We start from the raw sequence: 19475 nt of genomic DNA, 5'->3' as shown, positions 1-19475 counted from the left end.
TTCAGATTCAGCATCCGTAGTATTTTGCCTTTATCTCAGTGAGGAACAATGTGTATAATGTCTGTGTTTTAGTAAGGACATCCTCACTTAAATCATTTGCTGCAGCTTCAGTGCAAAGCAGACAAGGACAGTACTTCCACTGGCCGTGCCGGTGACCACGGCAGTGAATGTTAAGGTATCTGACTCCTCCTTCAAGGTTGTAGCTAGTGATATTTCCAGCATTCTGCACTTGTTGTTCACTGTTGCATAAGGAAGGTCCCTGAGGCCCTCTACTCAGTGGGAACTAACTAAATTTCATTCTCTTGTGCCAGGAAGAATTAGGCAGAGGCAAATTGCAGCTTTTCTAGAACTGCAGGACTCCCAAGATGTGCAGGTTAGGTTGATTGGCCATGCTAAATTGACCCTAGTGTCAGGAGGGATTAGCAGGATAAATGTGTGGGATTATGGGAATAGAGCCTGGATGAGATTGCGGTCAGTACAGACTTGATGGGCCGAATGGCCGCCTCCTGTACTGCAGGGATTCTATGTTTCTATGCAGACTTCTTCACCATATGATATGTAATGGATAATATCCATGGCTGACAGTGCAGCTTGTAGGGTAGGATGGTTGAAGATGCATTCACTGAGGCCCGATCACTCGTAACATCATTGAACATCTTGCGACACTGCAATCAGATCATGGGGCTTCACGTCTGCCATTGACCTCGCTGCTTATCTGCTCCTATTGCCTTTTGAGCAAGTGTATAGGGGGATTTCCTGTCCCTCATGGTTTCAAATCATCTCTGCTCCTTTCTACCTCTTTCACCAAGGCCGACTGTGCGGTGTTCATAAACATTGGAGTCCGCGGTCTTCAGTGTTGTGACATTTTTCTGTTTCCCAGGTTGGAAAACAGGAAACTTTCTCCATGACTGCCAGCACTTGCCCCAGCCACTGTCCACCTCCCCTTTGTGTGGCAGGCCAGTTTCAAGTGGTGCTATCCACTCTTGGATTTGACCCCCCTGTCGTTGTGTCCAGTCAATCCATAGAATCATGGAAGAATCCTTACAGTTCAGAAGGAGACCATTTGGCCCATCAAGTCTGCACTGAGCACAATCCCACCCAGGCCCTATTCCCATAACCCCTCATATTTACCCTGCTAATCCCGCTGACATTAGATTACTTTAGCCTTGTCAATCAATCTAACCAACACATCTTTGGACCATGGGAGGAAACCGGAGCACCCTGAGGATACCGACGCAGACACAGGGAGAAGGTGCGAACTCCACACACAGTGACCCGAGGCCTGAATTGAACCCAGGTCCCTGGCAGTGTGAGGCACTACTGTGCTGCCCTGAGAGGGATTACTGCTGCCTAGACTCTGAATTCATTGAAATGAGCAATCACATGACACTGGTGCGCTGCCTGCATTGAAAACAATGGACAAGGGTTAATCAGACATCCTGATCCCTGGCCTGATTTTCAAGGGTTATCAAACTCAGCCACCTCCCCCCATGTTGAGCTCAATTAATAGTTTAAGATTCCTGCACAATCGACGATATTTTTGAATTAGAGTTTGTGACATTTAATTTGCACATCAATTAGCATTTTAAATAGGAAATTAAAGGAATATATGTTATTAAGAAAAAAAATGGAATTCATAAAACTGATGAAGACCAAGTATTTCTGTCTCTGCAGATAAGAGATTCCATCAACAGTATCATCTTATAACTTTTTTTTAATTTGCTCCAAATTGGTTCCTTATTGGTTTCCTAATGATGCTTCTTCATGGTGTTTTCAATAGGGTTGCCATGGCAATTGTCAACTGCACTTTCCCCTCATTCTATCGCACTTCTAATTAAGTATTTTCTTCATCTTTTTGTGATATTTCCTTCGGGTGCTATAACTAAATTTCCCATCTTCGGTTAAGAAGCTTGGGACGTGAGAACATTCTAATACATCTGAAGACAGTAGGTGATGTCTTGTGAAAGCTCTCAACATTTCAGGAGAATAATCATTGGCAGCGCTAATCCATGGTTACCAGGGGACACTGTGGCAAGAGAAATTTTCCTCCTTGGTTATTAGTCATTGTTTTATTCCTGTTGCTGGTCAATTCTTTTGGAAGAAAGTGACATATGAAAATTTTCCCAGCACTGCAGAAGTTGAATCTGTGGCAATTTTTATTGTAAACATGTTTGTTTGTTTATTTATTTATGTCAAAAGTAGGCTTACATTAAGATTGCAATGAAGTTACTGTGAAAATCCCCAAGTCCGCCACACTTGGGCACCTGTTCGGGTCCACTGAGGGAGAATTTAGCACAAGCAGTGCACCTAACTCGCACGCCTTTTGGACTGGGGGAGGCAACCTAAGGGGAGAATATGCAGACTCTGAACAGTCAGTGACCCAAGCCGGGGATTGAACTCAGGTCCCTTGTGCTGTGAGGCAGCAGTGCGAACCACTGTGCCACCGTGCCACCCCGATGTCTTTCAAACTGAAGTCTGCTTTTCATTCAGTTTGTTCAAAAACTCCTTCCTAGCTTAAGTTCCAGCAAGCTTTTCAAACTGGTGGTTGAGTATGCTGCGTCATCGCTCCAGCCTCAGAAGTTCAATAACCATCAGCCTTGGCTTGAGAATGTTGGGGACTTGTTGAGAATGGGGCAAGTTCATTATTTTCTGTAATTCAATAGGCAAGGATGGGAACAAAGAACTGACAGAAAAGGGGAAAATCTGAAACTGATGTGGCAGAAGCTGAAGATCAGAGTGAAAGAATAAACCTTTGGGAATGCAGTTTAAATGCAAACACAGAGAAGGCACAACTCATTTTTATTATAGAGAAGTATTTGTTCAATTGCTGCCAGCCAGAGTGATGGCAGTTGTCTTCACTCTGATATTTACACTGCTGCAATTAAACACTGCGATAGTTCATAACATTGCAATGGGAGGATCTTGTTCATTACTGCTCACGTTCTGCTCGCTGCCAGAGGGGCTGATCGAATCTCCAGGCCTTATTTTAATGTTGCCTAACTGGTGGGAGTAGAATTAAATATAATGAAATCACCACTACCATTTTAACATCAGAATTTGGATGGGGAGTTATACCCTGTCATTGGCTGCGTTAGCACAGCAAAGTCACACGTCAATAACATTGTTCCATGCCCTGACACCAATTCAACTCCAAACTGGAGAACCTCCACCTCGTCCCGAATCATAGAATCCCTACAGTGCAGAAGGAGGTCATTCGGCCCATCGAGTCAGCACCGACTCTCTGATAGAGCATCTTACCCAGGCCCTATCCTGTAGCGCCACCTATTTACCCCCTGACCTGCACATCTTTGGAGTGTGGGAGGGAAACCCACGCAGACACAGGGAGAATGTGCAAACTCCACACAGACAGTGACCTGAGACAGAATCGAACAGGGTTGCTGTGAGGCAGCAGTGCTAGCCAATCTGCCACCTCCTCATCAAGTTTGATGGGTGGAGGCCACTGAACTAATATTTTTAAAAAGGCTCTCGTTTGCAACTTGACAGATCAGAGGATCTTTTTGCCAGGAAATTTCCCATCTTCCAGATCGCTTTCTTCACACTCTGCTCTGCTGAACAGCGCTTTACTGTAAATTCAAACAGCTTGTGCTCATAAGGTGGGCATTCCCCTGGCAATTCCTCCTGCCTTTAGGGAAATTGTGAATGAAAAGGATTTACAGATGAATGATCTGAAACAGTCTGCCTGAGGCATGTATTACAGGCCCAGGGTCACCCAGGTATGGAGGGGCTGCACTGTTCTGCCAGGCTGCTCGGAGCCTTAAAGGAGTTGCAACTGATACATCACCCGGGAGGGCTTTCCAAAGGCCAGAATAGTGTCCCTGCTAAACCACTACCTTGCACCACCCTCCCCACCCTGCTACCAATCTCAATGATGTTGGTCCCTATCATCCCATCAATCCCTCCCATCAATCTTTCTGGTGCTAGCCACTTCCCCTTCCCCCCCCTCCCTTCCTGATCTTTATGTGCTCGCCCTTGCTGTTTCCCCCATGCTGGCCCCTCTTCACCAACTCCTGACCCTACTGGTGCTACTGGCCCCAATGCATTCCTCCCACATTCGCAACCCCTCAATGTGCTGGCCTCTTCCTCTCTAATCTAGTCTCCCCCCCCCCCCCCAACTGATCTTTGTTAACCCTGCACTCCCACAGGTTCAGAATCACCCCCAGATCCCATGCCGGATCTCCCATGCTGACCTTTTGACCATTGGAGAGCGGCACCATCACATCCGGTTCTGGTCCTACACCTTAACGTCTTGCTAGTGTGATAGACGGACGAGGGATGGGATTTGTGCGGGGGCGGGGTGTGGTGATGGTGGTGGTGTTTGGGAAGTGTAAGGGGAAGAGAGAAAATTGCTCAGGGAGGGTAGGGTGAGTGTGGAGGGAGAAAGGACGAGGGAAGATGGCGACGTTCTGCAATCAGGGAGTGGGGTTAGATTCTACATTCTGTTTGGGGGGGGGCGCGGGGGTTAGATTCTGCAATCTGTGTGGGGGGGGGTTAGATTCTGCAATCTGTGGGGGGCGGGATTAGATTCTGCAATCTGTGTGGGGGGGGGTTAGATTCTGCAATCTGTTGGAGGGGGGGGGATTAGATTCTTCAATCTGTGTGGGGGGGGGGGGAGCAGTTAGATTCTACAATCTCTGTGGAGGGGTGGGGATTAGATTCTACATTCTGCCGGGGGTTTAGATTCTGCAATTTTGGGGGGGGGGGGTGGTTAGATTCTACATTCTGTGAGTGGGGTTAGATTCTGCAATCTGTGGGGGGGGGATTAGATTCTACATTCTGTAGGGGGGGGTTAGATTCTGCAATCTGTGCAGGTGACATTAGATTCTACATTCTGACAGGGTGGGGTTTCGATTCTATAATCTTTGGGGGGGTGGGGTTAGATACTACAGTCTGTGGTGCGGGGGGGGAGTTAGATGCCACAATCTGTGGGGAGTGGGGTTAGATTCTGCCATCTGTGGGGGGAAGCTAGCTTCTACAATCTGTTGGGGGGGGGCGGTTTAGATTCTACAATCTGTGGGGGGGGCGCGGTTTAGATTCTACAATCTGTGGGGGGGGGGCTAGATTCTACAATCTGTGGGGGGGGGGGGGTTAGATTCTACAATCTGTGGGGGGGGGGGTTAGATTCTACAATCTGTGGGGGGGGGGTTAGATTCTACAATCTGTGGGGGGGGGGTTAGATTCTACAATCTGTGGGGGGGGGGGTTAGATTCTACAATCTGTGGGGGGGGGGTTAGATTCTACAATCTGTGGGGGGGGGGGGGTTAGATTCTGCCATCTGTGGGGGGAAGCTAGCTTCTACAATCAGTTGGGGGGGGGGCGGTTTAGATTCTACAATCTGTGGGGGCGGGGGGTTAGATTCTACAATCTGTGGGGAGTGGGGTTAGATTCTACAATCTGTGGGGGGGGGGTTAGATTCTACAATCTGTGGGGAGTGGGGTTAGATTCTACAATCTGTGGGGAGTGGGGTTAGATTCTACAATCTGTGGGGAGTGGGGTTAGATTCTACAATCTGTGGGGGTGGGGGGTTAGATTCTACAATCTGTGGTGGGGGGGTTAGATTCTACAATCTGTGGGGAGTGGCGTTAGATTCTACAATCTGTGGGGAGTGGGGTTAGATTCTACAATCTGTGGGGAGTGGGGTTAGATTCTACAATCTGTGGGGAGTGGCGTTAGATTCTACAATCTGTGGGGAGTGGGGTTAGATTCTACAATCTGTGGGGAGTGGGGTTAGATTCTACAATCTGTGGGGAGTGGGGTTAGATTCTACAATCTGTGGGGAGTGGCGTTAGATTCTACAATCTGTGGGGAGTGGGGTTAGATTCTACAATCTGTGGGGAGTGGCGTTAGATTCTACAATCTGTGGGGAGTGGGGTTAGATTCTACAATCTGTGGGGAGTGGGGTTAGATTCTACAATCTGTGGGGAGTGGGGTTAGATTCTACAATCTGTGGGGAGTGGGGTTAGATTCTACAATCTGTGGGGAGGGGGTTAGATTCTACAATCTGTGGGGAGTGGGGTTAGATTCTACAATCTGGGAGTGGGGTTAGATTCTACAATCTGTGGGGAGTGGGGTTAGATTCTACAATCTGGGAGTGGGGGAGTGGGGTTAGATTCTACAATCTGGGAGTGGGGTTAGATTCTACAATCTGTGGGGGTGGGGTTTAGATTCTACAATCTGTGGTGGGGGGGGTTAGATTCTACAATCTGTGGGGGGGGGTAGATTCTACAATCTGTGGGGAGGGGGTTAGATTCTGCCATCTGTGGGGGGGAGCTAGCTTCTACAATCTGTTGGGGGGGTGGTTTAGATTCTACACTCTGTGGGGAGGGGGTTAGATTCTACAATCTGTGGTGGGGGGGGGTTAGATTCTATACTCTGTGGTGGGGGGGGTTAGATTCTACACTCTGTGGGGAGGGGGTGGGGTTTAGATTCTACAATCTGTGGAGGGGGGATTAGATTCTACAATCTGGGGGCAGGGAGAGTTGCTGCAGTCTGGTGAGAGTGGTTAGTTGGTATATTTGGTTGATCAGGGTCTGGAACCCAGTGAAATTTACAAACTGCTGGGTGCAAGTATAAATCCAATTTGAATAAATAATTATTGAACAGAAAAAAAATCCCTGAGTGGAATAATAATTTTTAGGTTTTTGTGCTGTAAATTGTTGCCAATCTGTTAGTTCACAGCAAAACTGAGTTTATTCTCAAATTCTGATTAAGGTCAGATGCAATGGAAATTGTCAGTTATGGAATTGTAGCAATTTTCTGCACAAGAATAAACAAATGTGATAATGAACATTCCCTGAAAAGGATTTTCATTAAGACAGCACATCCATCCGAAGAAGAGATGGTATAAAATAAAGGTTAAGGGTTGCAGGAGAGGGGAGGGTGGATACTGGCGATGAAAGTCAGTTGACAGTGATGGTAAGCTGTCTAATTGATCATGAGTTGTTCGGTGCATACATTTGTTAACATTACTGGCAATTATATTGTTAAACAGAGGATGGGTGTTTATTTACCTAGAACTGGGGATGGCTGGGACACTGGGCAGTCTACAGTAGTTAGATTCTGCACTAAGTCAATACTCTCTGCAGGGAAGGACCCGGGGGATTTTTTGCCCTTGCCGCGGTGTTTTCCACTGTTTGGTGGTGGCAGCATCTCCTGGTCCCGCAGCTGTCAATGGGATTTCCCAACAACTGCACCCCATACTGCTGCAAAACCGGAAGATCTCGCTGGCGCCAACAGCTGGAAAATTCTGGCCGCTGACTTTGTTTTGACGTCACCAACTGGCTTGGATGCAAATAACAATGTTAACGGCCCACCTAAAATTGTTTTTAGACAATTTCTCTAAATTTGTTTAATGCATTGTTCCTCCACACAATCACAACCCCACTATGATGATCACTATACTGATTTGTGCACTGACTGTGTTAAACAAACGGCACAATTCATACCTCTACCGCCTCAGACTTTTGTATCTTTTTCTCTTCTACTGTTTTCTGTCAGGAAAAGGTTACAAAAGTCTGAGGTCACGTACCAACTGACTCAAGAACATCTTCTTCCCTGCTACTGTCAGACTTTTGAATGAACTTACCTTGCATTAAGTTGATCTTTCTCTGCACTCTAGCTATGACTGTAACACTACATTCTGCACTCTCACGTTTCCTTCCTCCTTTAAGGGTTATGGGGAGAAAGCGGGAATGTGGAACTGAGCCACTTCAGATCAGCCATCATCTTATTGAATGGCGGGGCAGACTCGAAGGGCTAGATGGCCTACTCCTGCTCCTATTTCTTGTGCTCTTATGTTCTTCTCTATGAACGGTATGCTTTGTCTGTGTAGCGGGCAAGCAACAATACTTTTCATTGTATCCTAATACACGTGACAATAATAAATCAAACCAAAGTCTTAGCTTCTACTCAGAAAAATCCGACCTCTGAAAGGTTTTCAGTTTTGCTGTGATCACTGGAACTTGGGGTTTTTCCTCACAAACGAGCTCTTTTGATTTCAGTTAGATCTATCCTGAGCACCTAACTGTTGCAAGGTTATCGCAAATGATCTTGTTTGAGCTTGATATGATTTTATTTCATGTCAGTTGATTGTCAATGATGTTACTTGATCACTATTGGATGTCAAATAAGAACAAAATGACACTTTGGAACTTAAGTGAGTGCATGTGAATGCTGTTGAACGTAGAGTTATGTCAGTTTTTTTATGGCCGGTTTAATTGTCAGTTTTTGTTGCTGAAACTTATGTTATAGGCTGACATGCATCATTGGGCGGCACAGTGAGTAGCACTGCTGCCTCAGTGCTAAGGACCTGGGTTCGATTCCCAGCCTGGGTTACTGTCTGTGCAGAGCTCACTGCACCACAGATTGGTATTTTCTTTTACCTTCATGGTGGCACAGTGGTTAACACTGCTGCCTCACAGCGACAGGGACCCGGTTCAACTCCAGCCTCGGGTCTGGGTCTGTGTGAAACTTGTACATTCTCCCTGTGTCTGTGTGGGTTTTCTCTGGGTGCTCTGGTTTCCTCTCACACTCCAAAGATATGTAGGTTAGGTGGATTGGCCATGCTAAATTGCCCTTGAATGTCAGGGGGACTAGCCAGGGTAAATGCACTGGGTTATGGGGATGAGGCCTGGGTGGATTGTGGTTGGTGCAGACAGATGGGCCGAATGGCCGCCTCCTGCACTGTCAGGATTCTACGATAAAATGCATGTGAATTCTTTTATGAATTGGAAAAAAAGCTCTCAACAAATAACATGTTCCTGCCTCAGATGGGCCAAAAGGCCCCATTCTGAATTTATATAATTAGCTCGGAGAAACCTGGTAATTCTATCAAAGATGGAGAATATTTGACTTGAGGTGTCACTCGAAGGGCCAAATGGCCTCTTGCTGCTACTATTGACTATATTTCTATATTTACTGAGCTCTCATTCTCCACCCCTTTCCTGTCTGCCCTTTAGGTTTCTCTTTTAGGTATTCATGCATTTTTCTGCTCTTTAGTGTAATCAAACCAGCTGAATTCTGCAGTTCAGCACGTGAGGAAATTAAAAGCATAAACCATTTCTTGCAACTCAAGGGCATATTCTATTTTTTTTCTAATCTTCGCAAGATGGAAAACTGGCTTGAGGATGAAGCTGTTTCCTTTACTTCCTTTGCATGGCAACCTGCTCTTTTTTGCTAAAGTTGGTGAATTATAGAATACCTACTGTGCAGAAGGAGGCCATTCAGCCCATCGAACTTGCATTGTTATCAATCCCACCCAAGCCCTATCCCTGTAACGCCACCTATTTACCCTGCTCAGCTCCCTGACACTAAGGGTGGGATTTTACAGCCTCGCTCACCCCAAAACCGTAAAATCCAACCAGAGGTCAATGGACCTTCCCATTGTCCTCCCCTCGCCTGCTCCAATTCCCATGGCAGGCGAGGCAGTAAAATTCCAGCGTAAGGGTCAATTTAGCTTAGCCAATCAGCCTAACCGGCACATCTTTGGACTGTGGGAGGAAATTGGAGCACCCGTAGAAAACCCACGCGGACACGAGGAGAATGTGCAAGTTCCATACAGACAGTGGCCCGAGGCCAGAATTGAACTTGGGTCCCTGGTGCTGTGAGGCAGCAGTGCTAACCACTGTGCCACCATGGAGGTAAAAGAAAATACTAATCTGTGGTGCAGTACGTTGCTGTTTTGTGTTACCTTGTTCAATTCCGAAGATTAAATAGTGTTTACCGAGCTGTCTCTGGAGTGATGGCTTTTTTTCCTGAATTATTTTCTTTCCTCTTAAAGAACCGGTACTAATCTCTGCTGACTAGATAGCTGCAAAGTCAAGAATTTGTTTTGTTGTCACTGCAAAGCCACTGCCAGCTTTTGCCTACGATGAAGTGTGTGTTTCATAGCAGCTTGTCACTGGGTACCAGATTAATGACTTCAAAAATCACAGCCAACTTTGCATCAGAGGACTCGAAACAGCTGCCGAAGGGATGTGCAAAGTATCCGGCAGGGCAGAATAATCTGGCAGCCAGAGCCAAGTAAAGGAAGACTTGTCATAATGTTATCCGCACGCAGTTTCCCAGATGGCACTGTATGGCACAATGTTGGAATATTAAGGCTTTGCAGCCTCCCTTTGTCTTGACTAGAATTTAGTGGGAGGCGGTGGTGTCGTGGTATTCTCACTGAACTAGTAATCCAACAGGAGATGAGTGATCCAGGGTAAAGCTTTGGGGACCCCAGTTCGAATTCCACCACAGCTGGTAGTGGAATCTGAATCCAATAAAAGCCTGGAATTAAAAGATGACCATGAAACCATTGTCAATTGTTGTAAAACCTTATCTGGTTTATCTATTTCGCCCTTCGGGAAGGAAATCTGCCATCTTTACCTGCTCTGGCTTGCATGTGATTCCAGATCCTCAGCAATGTGGTTGACTCTGAAACTCTGTTCAAGGGCAATTAGAAATAAATGCTGGCCCACATCCCACGAATGAATTTTAAAAAAAATTACAGCGCAGAAATGGATGACTCAGTTCAACGCGTGTATGTTAATGTTTATTCTCTACTTGGGCCTCACCTTCTGTTTCTTGAACCTGATCAGAATATCCTTCTATTCCTTTGTCCTCGATGTACACAGTAAGCTCCCATTTAAATGCTTTTTTTGCCTTTAATGGAATGGTAGCATAATGGTGATGTTACTGGATTAGGGCTGAGGCTTGGACTAATGGCCCCGAGACATGAGTTCAACTCCCAATGGGGAGACCTGGGAAGAATTTAAATTCAATTAAATAGTAAATTGGGAAAATAAGTTCGTAACGATGACCGTGAAACAACCAAATTGTTGTAGAAACCCATCTGATTCTGTTAAAGAAGGAAATTAGCCATCCCTACCTGGTCTGGCCTCCATGTGACTCCAGAGCCACAGCAATGTGGTTGATTCTTAACTACCCTCTGAAATAGCTTAGCAAACTTCTCAGTTGTATTGAACCATTATAGAGAAATCAAATAAGAAAAAGATTGCGTGTAGGACAGCAGACATGACAAAGGCACACCCGACCCAGTTAACTCTGCAAAGTCCTCCCCGCTTCCTTGTGCCAAAGTTGGGGGAGCTGTCCCACAGCTGTGTCAAGTAATAGCCTTACATATTTATATTTACTGATCAAGCTCCTCCAGTACCATTACTGTGTATGTCATGCCTGCTGCCAGGCCAGTCCCATCAGAGACAGTGGCACAGTGTGTTATACAGTTGGAAGGCAATGGCCTTGGAGATTCCACAACATTGCTGGATACAGAACAGACTATGGGTGGGATTTTCCAGCCGCGCTCGCCCCAGGGTTGGAAAATTGCGCCCAAGATCAATGGACCGTTGCATGGTCTGTGTGACGCCCACTACCATTCCTATGGCGGGTGGGACGGGAGAATTCCATTCTAAGTTCAAGATCATGGCTGCAGTCCTGAAGCCTTGTATTCCAGATCTAGCTGCGTCCTAAACCAAGCTGTTCCAGTACAATTATAACACTGGCATTTACTTGACAACGTTGCCCAGTCTCATGCACCAAAAAAAAGGACAATCCAGCTAATTCTCACCCCATCAGCTTCTCTCAATATTCAGCAAAGTGTTAGAGGGGATAATTGACAGTATTATCAAGTGATGTTTAAGTCACCAATCGTTTGCTCAATTTGGATTCCTCCAGGTCCACTTACCTCCAGAATTTATTGCAGCCTCCATTCAAAAATGAAAAATAGTTGATTACCAGAGGTGAGGTGAGGATGACTTCCTTGACATCAAGGCAGCCTTTGACCAAGTGTGGCGTCAAGGAGCCATAATAAAATTTAAGTCAGTCAGAACAATGGAGAAACCCTTCCCTGGTTTAGAGGAAAAGCAGTCTAATCATTTTCATTCCTAGACATCGTTGCAGGAATTCCTTAATACAAGGCCCAATCCTCAACCATCTTCAACTGCTTCATCAACCATCTTCTTTCATCATCAGGTCAGAAGTGGGGAATGCTTACTGACGATTGCACAGTGTTCAGTTTCATTTGTAACTCCCCAGAAAGCAAGGCAAGACCTGAACAATTTTCCAGCTGATAAATGGCAAGTAACCTTTGTGCCATTTAAGTGCTAGATACTCACCATCTTCAACAAGAAAGAATCTCCTCTTGACATTCAGTGGCATTCCTGTTGCAAAATCTTTCAGTATCAATGTCTTAGGGATCACCTCGACCAGAAATTGGACTGATCCAAACATATAAATACAGTGGTTACAAGAGTAGGCTGGAGGCTGGGCAAGCTACTGAGAGAAACTCATTTCCTGACTTCCTGAAGACTGTCAACACCTCCAACAGTGTGGTGGTATACCGTGGCAGGTGGTATGTGCTGTGCTAACCAAATCCCAAAGGGAAATTTTGTGATCTATCACAACAGTTTTCAATTTGTATTTTATTACAAATCGTTACTTATGCCAAAATCAAGTTTAAAAAAACTCCAATACCCCTTTTGGAGAGTTTAAATAACGAATTAAAATATTTATTAACAAAATAGAAGAAAACTTAAACACACAAGATTACATTTACACAGTTAAAATGAGTCTTGCAAACATTTCCCCAATAGATTTTTACTTGGTTAGACTCACAAACACCTTTTTTAGGCAACAGTCCCTATGGATATTTAATCCATAAAAATTCCTGTAAATTCCATGAACTGTTGCTTTGGGAAGATGTGCCAGAGGGCATCTCTCTTTTACTCTGCTGTCTGAGGATTCTAAGCCTTTAAACAAAATCCTGCTTTCTGGAACGAACAGACACTTCTCTGGGCTGGCTGGAGGCGGCTCACTCCACCTCTCCACACTCCCAATTATACATGACCACACCTCTAGCATATCTTACAACCTCTCTTTAAATATATTTTTCTTTTTCATCTTTGAAACCATTGTTCACGACAGCTTTCTGAACTTAACTGTCTTCAAAATATAAAACAAAAGCTTTCATGTTCTCTAATGCCCCCCCGCCCCCCCACTCTTGGGTGAAATAAAACTTTGTACCCTTTCCCCAAGTTTATTTATGACCTTTCATTAAGTTTAAAACCTTAGTTTCTTTTGACAATTAACAGCTAAAAATCCAAATCCTTACTTATCTCTGAGTGCAAATTTCTACCCAGATGGTTGTGCTTACTTGTAGTGCAAGTTAACTAAGTCATCTCTATTCAGTGTGCATTTACACCATGATCCTGTGATTCTTTAACCCTTGTAATCCAACTTTAATACAACTGAATTAAATTAATCATACACACAAGCATAGACACTCAATCCCCAGAACCCTGCTTCACAGAATGCAACAAATAATATTTTCTAAAATACTCCCCATTTGTCCAATCATGCAACAGAAGCCCAATACCAGCAAGCGTAAAGCTAGCCACTTGATTGCCACATTATCCATGAATTTGAATGTTCAGTTCCTGCAATGTAGGTGCACCATAACTGCCGATTGTACTATCTGAAAAAGTATTGTGGCACTTGCCAAGATTCTGCTAATAGGACCAAACCCATGATCTCAACCAGTAAACACATGGGAACACTACTACCTGCAAGCTCCTCTTCAAATCATAGACAAATGACTTGGAGCTATGTTTTTGTTCTTTCTCTGTTGCTGCAAAAAATCCTGCAACTCTCTCCCTAACAGCACTTTGGGTGTACCTACACCACAGGGACTGCAGTGATTCAAGAAGGTAGCTTACCTCCAACTTCTCAAGGCCAATTAGGGATGGGCAATAAATGTTGTCTTGCTAGTTGAAATGCATGAATACATTTTTAATAGATTCTTGTGGTAGCAAATTCCATATTCTAACCATTCAGTGAGTCCCAGTCCTTAGTTTAGTAAATGTGATGGAAGCATATCTGGTAATTATGAGACTCTTTTCAACTACAGTCACAATCAGCCTTCCAATATGAGGTCTGCTGTTGTATATGAAGGCTCCTTCCTTCCTAATATAACAATTGTTTCACTGATTTCTGATCCACAGCATTTCAACACCAGCCTCCGAAAAGTTGAATGCTCAATTTTCCCTTCTTTCTGCTACCACAGGATCCCTCATATTACAGCCCACTCACCTCTTTAAGCTCACAGAGGCCTTTATATACGGAGCCTGTACATCTGCATTACCCTCTTCCCCAGTTTTCTGCAGCCCCCTATATTTTTATCCTCCTGCTGGTGTGCCTTATGTTCTTGTCTCACCATCGAAGAACAAAGAACAACACAACACAGCAGGGGAAACAGGCCCTTCGGCCCAACGAGCCGCGTCGCCATTTTAACAATGTGCTTTTCCTCCTCCACCCTTGACCCATGTCTATGCTTATGGTACCCCCATTGGAAACCAGATTCAGGGGAGAATAATGTAGGGACAATTTGTTACACCAATCGGCCTAAGAGCACATCTTTGGGGTGTGGGAGGAAACCGGAGCACCTGGAGGAAACCCACGTAACCACAGGGAGAATGCGCAAACTCCCATAGATACCGGCCCAAATCCATGTATCTGCACAGCAAACAGTGATAGTCACTGAGCTGTCGTGGTGCCCATCTGCTGGTCCAGTTTAAGCATACACAAACAGTGCAAAGTACTAGGCTACTCGCGAAACATCCAAGAGCAGCCCACACACGACCCACCGCGTGTCTGCCCCTCGTTAGACAACAAGGTGGACCGACACACCTGTGGAGTAAAAGAGAAAAACATTAACAGATGTAACAGTTGATTTCCAGGAACGTCCTGAGGCTCTGATCCTTATTTAAAACAGTCTCCTATAACCCTCCATCCCTATTTCGCTCATGTGCCTATCTAAGTAAACCTTATACAAGTCCAGTGTGCCTGCCTCCACCATCTTACTTGGCAGTGCATTCCATACCCCCACGACCCTCTGTATGAAAAACCTCCCTCTAGCATCCAAATTATACCTCGCCCCCCCCTCACCTTAAGCCCATGGCCCCTTGTGATATTTGTCTCCAATCTAGGAAAAAGCCTGCCACTGTTTACTCTATCTATACCCTTCATTATCTTATACACCTCTATTAGATCCCCCCTCAATCTCCATCTTTCTCAGGAAAACAGCCCCAATTTACCCAACCTTTCCTCATAACCCAGTCCTTCCATACCAGGCAGCATCCTGGTAAACCTCCTCCACTCTCTCCAGGGTCTCCACGTCCTTCCGGTAGTAAGGTGACCAGAACTGGACGCAGTACTCCAAATGAAGTCTAACCAATGTTCTATACAACTGCAGCATTAGACGCCAGCTCTTGTACTCTATACCCCTTCCTATAAAGACTGGCATACCATAAGCTTTCTTCGCAACTTTCTCCACCTGTGTTGCCACCTTCAAAGACTTGTGCACTTGCACTCCCAGATCCCTCTGCATTTCTATACTCTTAATAGGTCTACCCTTTATCATATAACTCCCCTCTACATTATTCCTTCCAAAATGCATCACCTCGCATTTATCAGGATTAAATTCCATCTGCCATTTATCTGCCCAATATATCAGCCTATCTATATCCTGCTGTGTTGCCTGACACTCCTCACTATCTGTCAATCCTGCCACCTTTGTGTCATCTGCAAACTTGCTGATCACACCACTTACGCCCTCTTCCATTATGAAAATGATCTGTTCTCTGATTTCTAATGAGGACAGCATTCTGGGATAATAATAGGTAGAAACGTCTACTATGTTGCAAGGTGAACCCAGCATCTTAATAAGAACATAAGAACTAGGAGCAGGAGTAGGCCATCTGGCTCCTTGAGCCTGCTCTGTCATTCAATAAGATCATGGCTGATCTTTTCATGCACTCAGCTCCACTTACCTGCCCACTCACCATAAGCCTTAATTCCTTTACTGTTCAAAAATTTATCTATCCTTGCCTTAAAGGATCTTCAGCCGCCTCTTTCCATCTCCCATTTCAGACTCGTCCTCTCTGTGTGACCGAGATAGCACGGTGGTTAGCACTGCTGCCTCAGAGATCCGGGTTCAATTTCCCGCTTAGGTCACTGTCTGTGCAGAGTCTGCATGTTCTCCCCATGTCTGTGTGGGTTTCCAGACGTGCTGGTTAGGTGCATTGCCCATGCTAAATTCTCCTTTGATGTACCCGAACAGGTGCCAGAGCGTGGTGACTGGGGGGATTTTCACAGTAACTTCATTATAGTGTTAATATAAGCTTACTTGTGACACTAATGAAGTAAACTTTTTGTTTAAAGTTGTTATGTGAAGGAAAGTGTTAAATTAAAAGCGGAGGCGTTTAGAGTAGCTAAGAGTAGTGGGCGAGAAGAGGATTGGGAGAAATGTCAACAAAGATTGACAAAGAAGTTGATAAAGAAGGGTAGGAGAAACTATGAAGCTGGGCTAGCGCTTAATATAAAAAAGGATAGCAAGAGTTTTTATAAATATATAAAAAGGAAGAGGCTGGCTAGGGTGAACGTTGGACCCTTAGAGGATGAAAGGGGGGACTTAGTGGTAGGGGATGGGGAAATGGCTGAGGTCTTGAATAACTTTTTTGTTTCGGTCTTCACGGAGGAGGATGTGAATAATTTGCCGGGTGTTAGCGATGGAAAGGTGATAGGACTGGAGGGTCTCAATGACATTATTGTTACTAGAGAGGCGGTGCTCGACAGACTGGAGGGACTGATTGTGGACAAGTCACCTGGACCGGATGGAATGCATCCGAGGGTTCTGAAAGAAATGGCGGAGGTGATAGTGGATGCCTTGGTGGTTATTTTCCAGATGTCGCTGGATTCCGGGGAAGTGCCAGAAGATTGGAAAGCGGCTAATGTTACGCCGTTGTTTAAGAAGGGTGCCAGGCAAAAGGCAGGGAATTATAGGCCGGTTACTTTAACGTCTGTTGTAGGTAAAATGTTAGAATCCGTCATCAAGGAGGAAATAGCGAGGCATCTTGAGGGGAATTGCTTGATAGAGCAGACGCAGCACGGTTTTGTTAAGGGGAAGTCGTGTCTGACAAATTTATTGGAGTTCTATGAGGACGTGTCTAGGGTGGTGGATAGAGGAGAGCCGGTGGATGTGGTCTGTCTTGATTTTCAGAAGGCGTTTGACAAGGTACCTCACAAGAGGTTATTGCAGAAGGTAAGGGGGCATGGAGTTGGGGGTAGGGTGTTAGCGTGGATAGAGGATTGGTTGTCAAATAGGAGGCAGAGAGTGGGGGTTAATGGGTGCTATTCGGATTGGTGGTTGGTGACTAGTGGAGTGCCCCAGGGGTCGGTGCTGGGGCCTCAGCTATTTACCATTTATGTAGATGATCTGGAGGAGGGAACCGAGTGTATGGTGTCGAAATTTGCTGATGACACCAAGATTGGTGGAACGGCAAATTGCGCGGAGGGTGTGGAGAGTCTGCAGAAGGATCTAGATAGGCTGGGCGAATGGGCCAGGAAATGGCAAATGGAATTTAATGTTGGCAAGTGCAAGGTGGTCCACTTTGGTAGGAATAATGGTAGGAAGGACTATTACTTACGGGGCGAAAAACTGCAGCAGGCGACGGTGCAGAGGGACCTCGGGGTCCTTGTGCATGAGTTGCAAAAACCCAGCCTGCAGGTGCAGCAGGTGGTCAGGAAGGCAAATGGGATGCTGGCCTTCATAGCGAGGGGAATTGAATATAAAAGTAGGGAGGTCTTGCTGCAGCTGTAATAGGGCATTGGTGAGGCCGCAGCTGGAGTACTGTGTGCAGTTTTGGTCGCCGTACTTATGCAAGGATATTTTGGCCTTGGAGGGAGTGCAGAGGAGGTTTACTAGGCTAATACCGGAGTTGAGGGGGTTGAGCTACGAGGAGAGGCTGAATAAACTAGGCTTGTACCCGTTAGAGTTTAGAAGAATGAGGGGAGATCTCATTGAGACGTATAAGATGATGAATGGGATGGATAGGATAGAGGTGGAGAGGCTCTTCCTGCTCAGAAAGGACAGTAGGACTAGGGGGCACAGCCTCAAGATAAAGGGGGGGCGGTTTAGAACGGAGTTGAGGAGGAACTTCTTCGCTCAAAGGGTCGTGAATCTCTGGAATTCTCTGTCCGTTGAAGTGGTGGAGGCTGCCTCGCTAAATATTTTTAAGATGCGGGTTGATGGGTTTTTGATAAGCGAGGGGATTAAGGGTTATGGGGAGAGGGCGGGAATGTGGAACTGAGACACGACAGATCAGCCATGATCTTATTGAATGGCGGGGCAGGCTCGAAGGGCTGGATGGCCTACTCCTGCTCCTATTTCTTGTGTTCTTATTAAGTGGAGCATCAACTTTCTCTGTAAAAGAATTAAGGTAAACAGATGTAGATTGCTTCAAAGTGGAACTTTTTTTAAAAAGTGCTCAAATTAAGATGCTGTAAGACACTCTTCTGCACTTGCTGAAGTTTTCAGTCCAAATAATAAAAGCATAAATGATCAATATCTTTTTGCTCTCTCTCATTCCCACAGAAAGCCTCTTTGATTATAAAGCACCTGGCCAAACAGAAGTCAACATTAACTATATCTGAATATTTCTTTTGAAATTTAACCTCTAATTTTTCTTATAAAACCTGTCCACTATGAGCCCACTGACTTGCACAGAAACTCTGATTACTCTTACCTCACACATGCTACCTGACTTTCTAAGTCTTTTACTTCAGGTTTCTCGCGTCTGCAGTGTCTTTCTTTGGCGATCTCAGAAGCAGGTTGTTCCCATCAGCCATGTCTGCTTTGAACATTTCTCAAAATGTTTTTTAAATAAGTTCTGAATGATTATCAGATTGCTGGAGTTTCTTTTCAGATCACTTTTCTTTTTGCTGTAACGTTGTTGGTATTACAGATATGGCTTGAGTATAATTAGCATCTATGAAATAAGTGATGAAGTGGTGCTGTGCAACCATCTGGTGTTATCAGTTGTCAGTCGATATCAAACTGTACGCAGTCAACATTTTATAAACAATCTTTTTAGTGTGTTTGAGCCAAAGCATTTAACAGTAAACTGGAGATTTTGTGCACAGAGGTACATTGCATTCGATTGTATATTTATATTGTTTTAAACATTAATTTGCTCAAGAACTTATAGTTACAATAATTTAACTCAATGGCACATGGTGCTGCAGATTGTTCTCTGTTATGACTCGTTGATCCTGTGATGATGTGCCGCTGCAAATGCTTTGAACACTCTTCCGTCTACTGACTTCAGGATCTTTCGACAGTTTACACAGGGAACTAACCCTATGGAGCGGGATGACATTTGCGAACAATAGCTCCACGACGGAGCTGAGTGACATTTACCGAGTCTGAATAATGGTTTTCATTCCGACTATCGTCTGTGTTTGCAGAGGAGGTGGCGGAAGGTAAAAATGCTCTTCTGCTGGGAATGAGCACCTGGAACTCGAATGATTTGGTGGAACAGATTGAGACAATAGGAAAGTTGGATGATCACCAAGGTAGGAATCCCTCCTATGAACCTGCGTCCAATACCCTTTGCATTCCTGTC

General features: G+C 45.1%; 1 protein-coding gene across 3 annotated transcripts in view; it reads left to right on the top strand.

Annotated features, from left to right (window-relative positions):
• LOC145357321 (membrane-associated phosphatidylinositol transfer protein 3-like) overlaps nt 1–19475 on the top strand; it is a 409171-nt gene that overhangs the window by 37142 nt on the left and 352554 nt on the right. For 2 of the 3 annotated variants that reach the window (XM_080210560.1, XM_080210559.1), the window contains exon 3: nt 19318–19425. The exons of the other annotated variant lie outside the window; for it this stretch is intronic. In XM_080210560.1, coding sequence (XP_080066686.1) covers nt 19318–19425 — 108 coding nt within the window. The remainder of the gene's footprint in view (nt 1–19317; nt 19426–19475) is intronic. 3 annotated transcript variants of the gene reach the window in all.

This window comes from Carcharhinus amblyrhynchos, chromosome 23 (genome assembly GCF_965287045.1).
Source record: "Carcharhinus amblyrhynchos chromosome 23, sCarAmb.v2.hapA, whole genome shotgun sequence".
Classification (NCBI taxonomy): Eukaryota; Metazoa; Chordata; class Chondrichthyes; order Carcharhiniformes; family Carcharhinidae; genus Carcharhinus; species Carcharhinus amblyrhynchos.
Note: the sequence above shows the minus strand (reverse complement) of the source record. Positions and strands in the feature narration are given on the sequence as shown.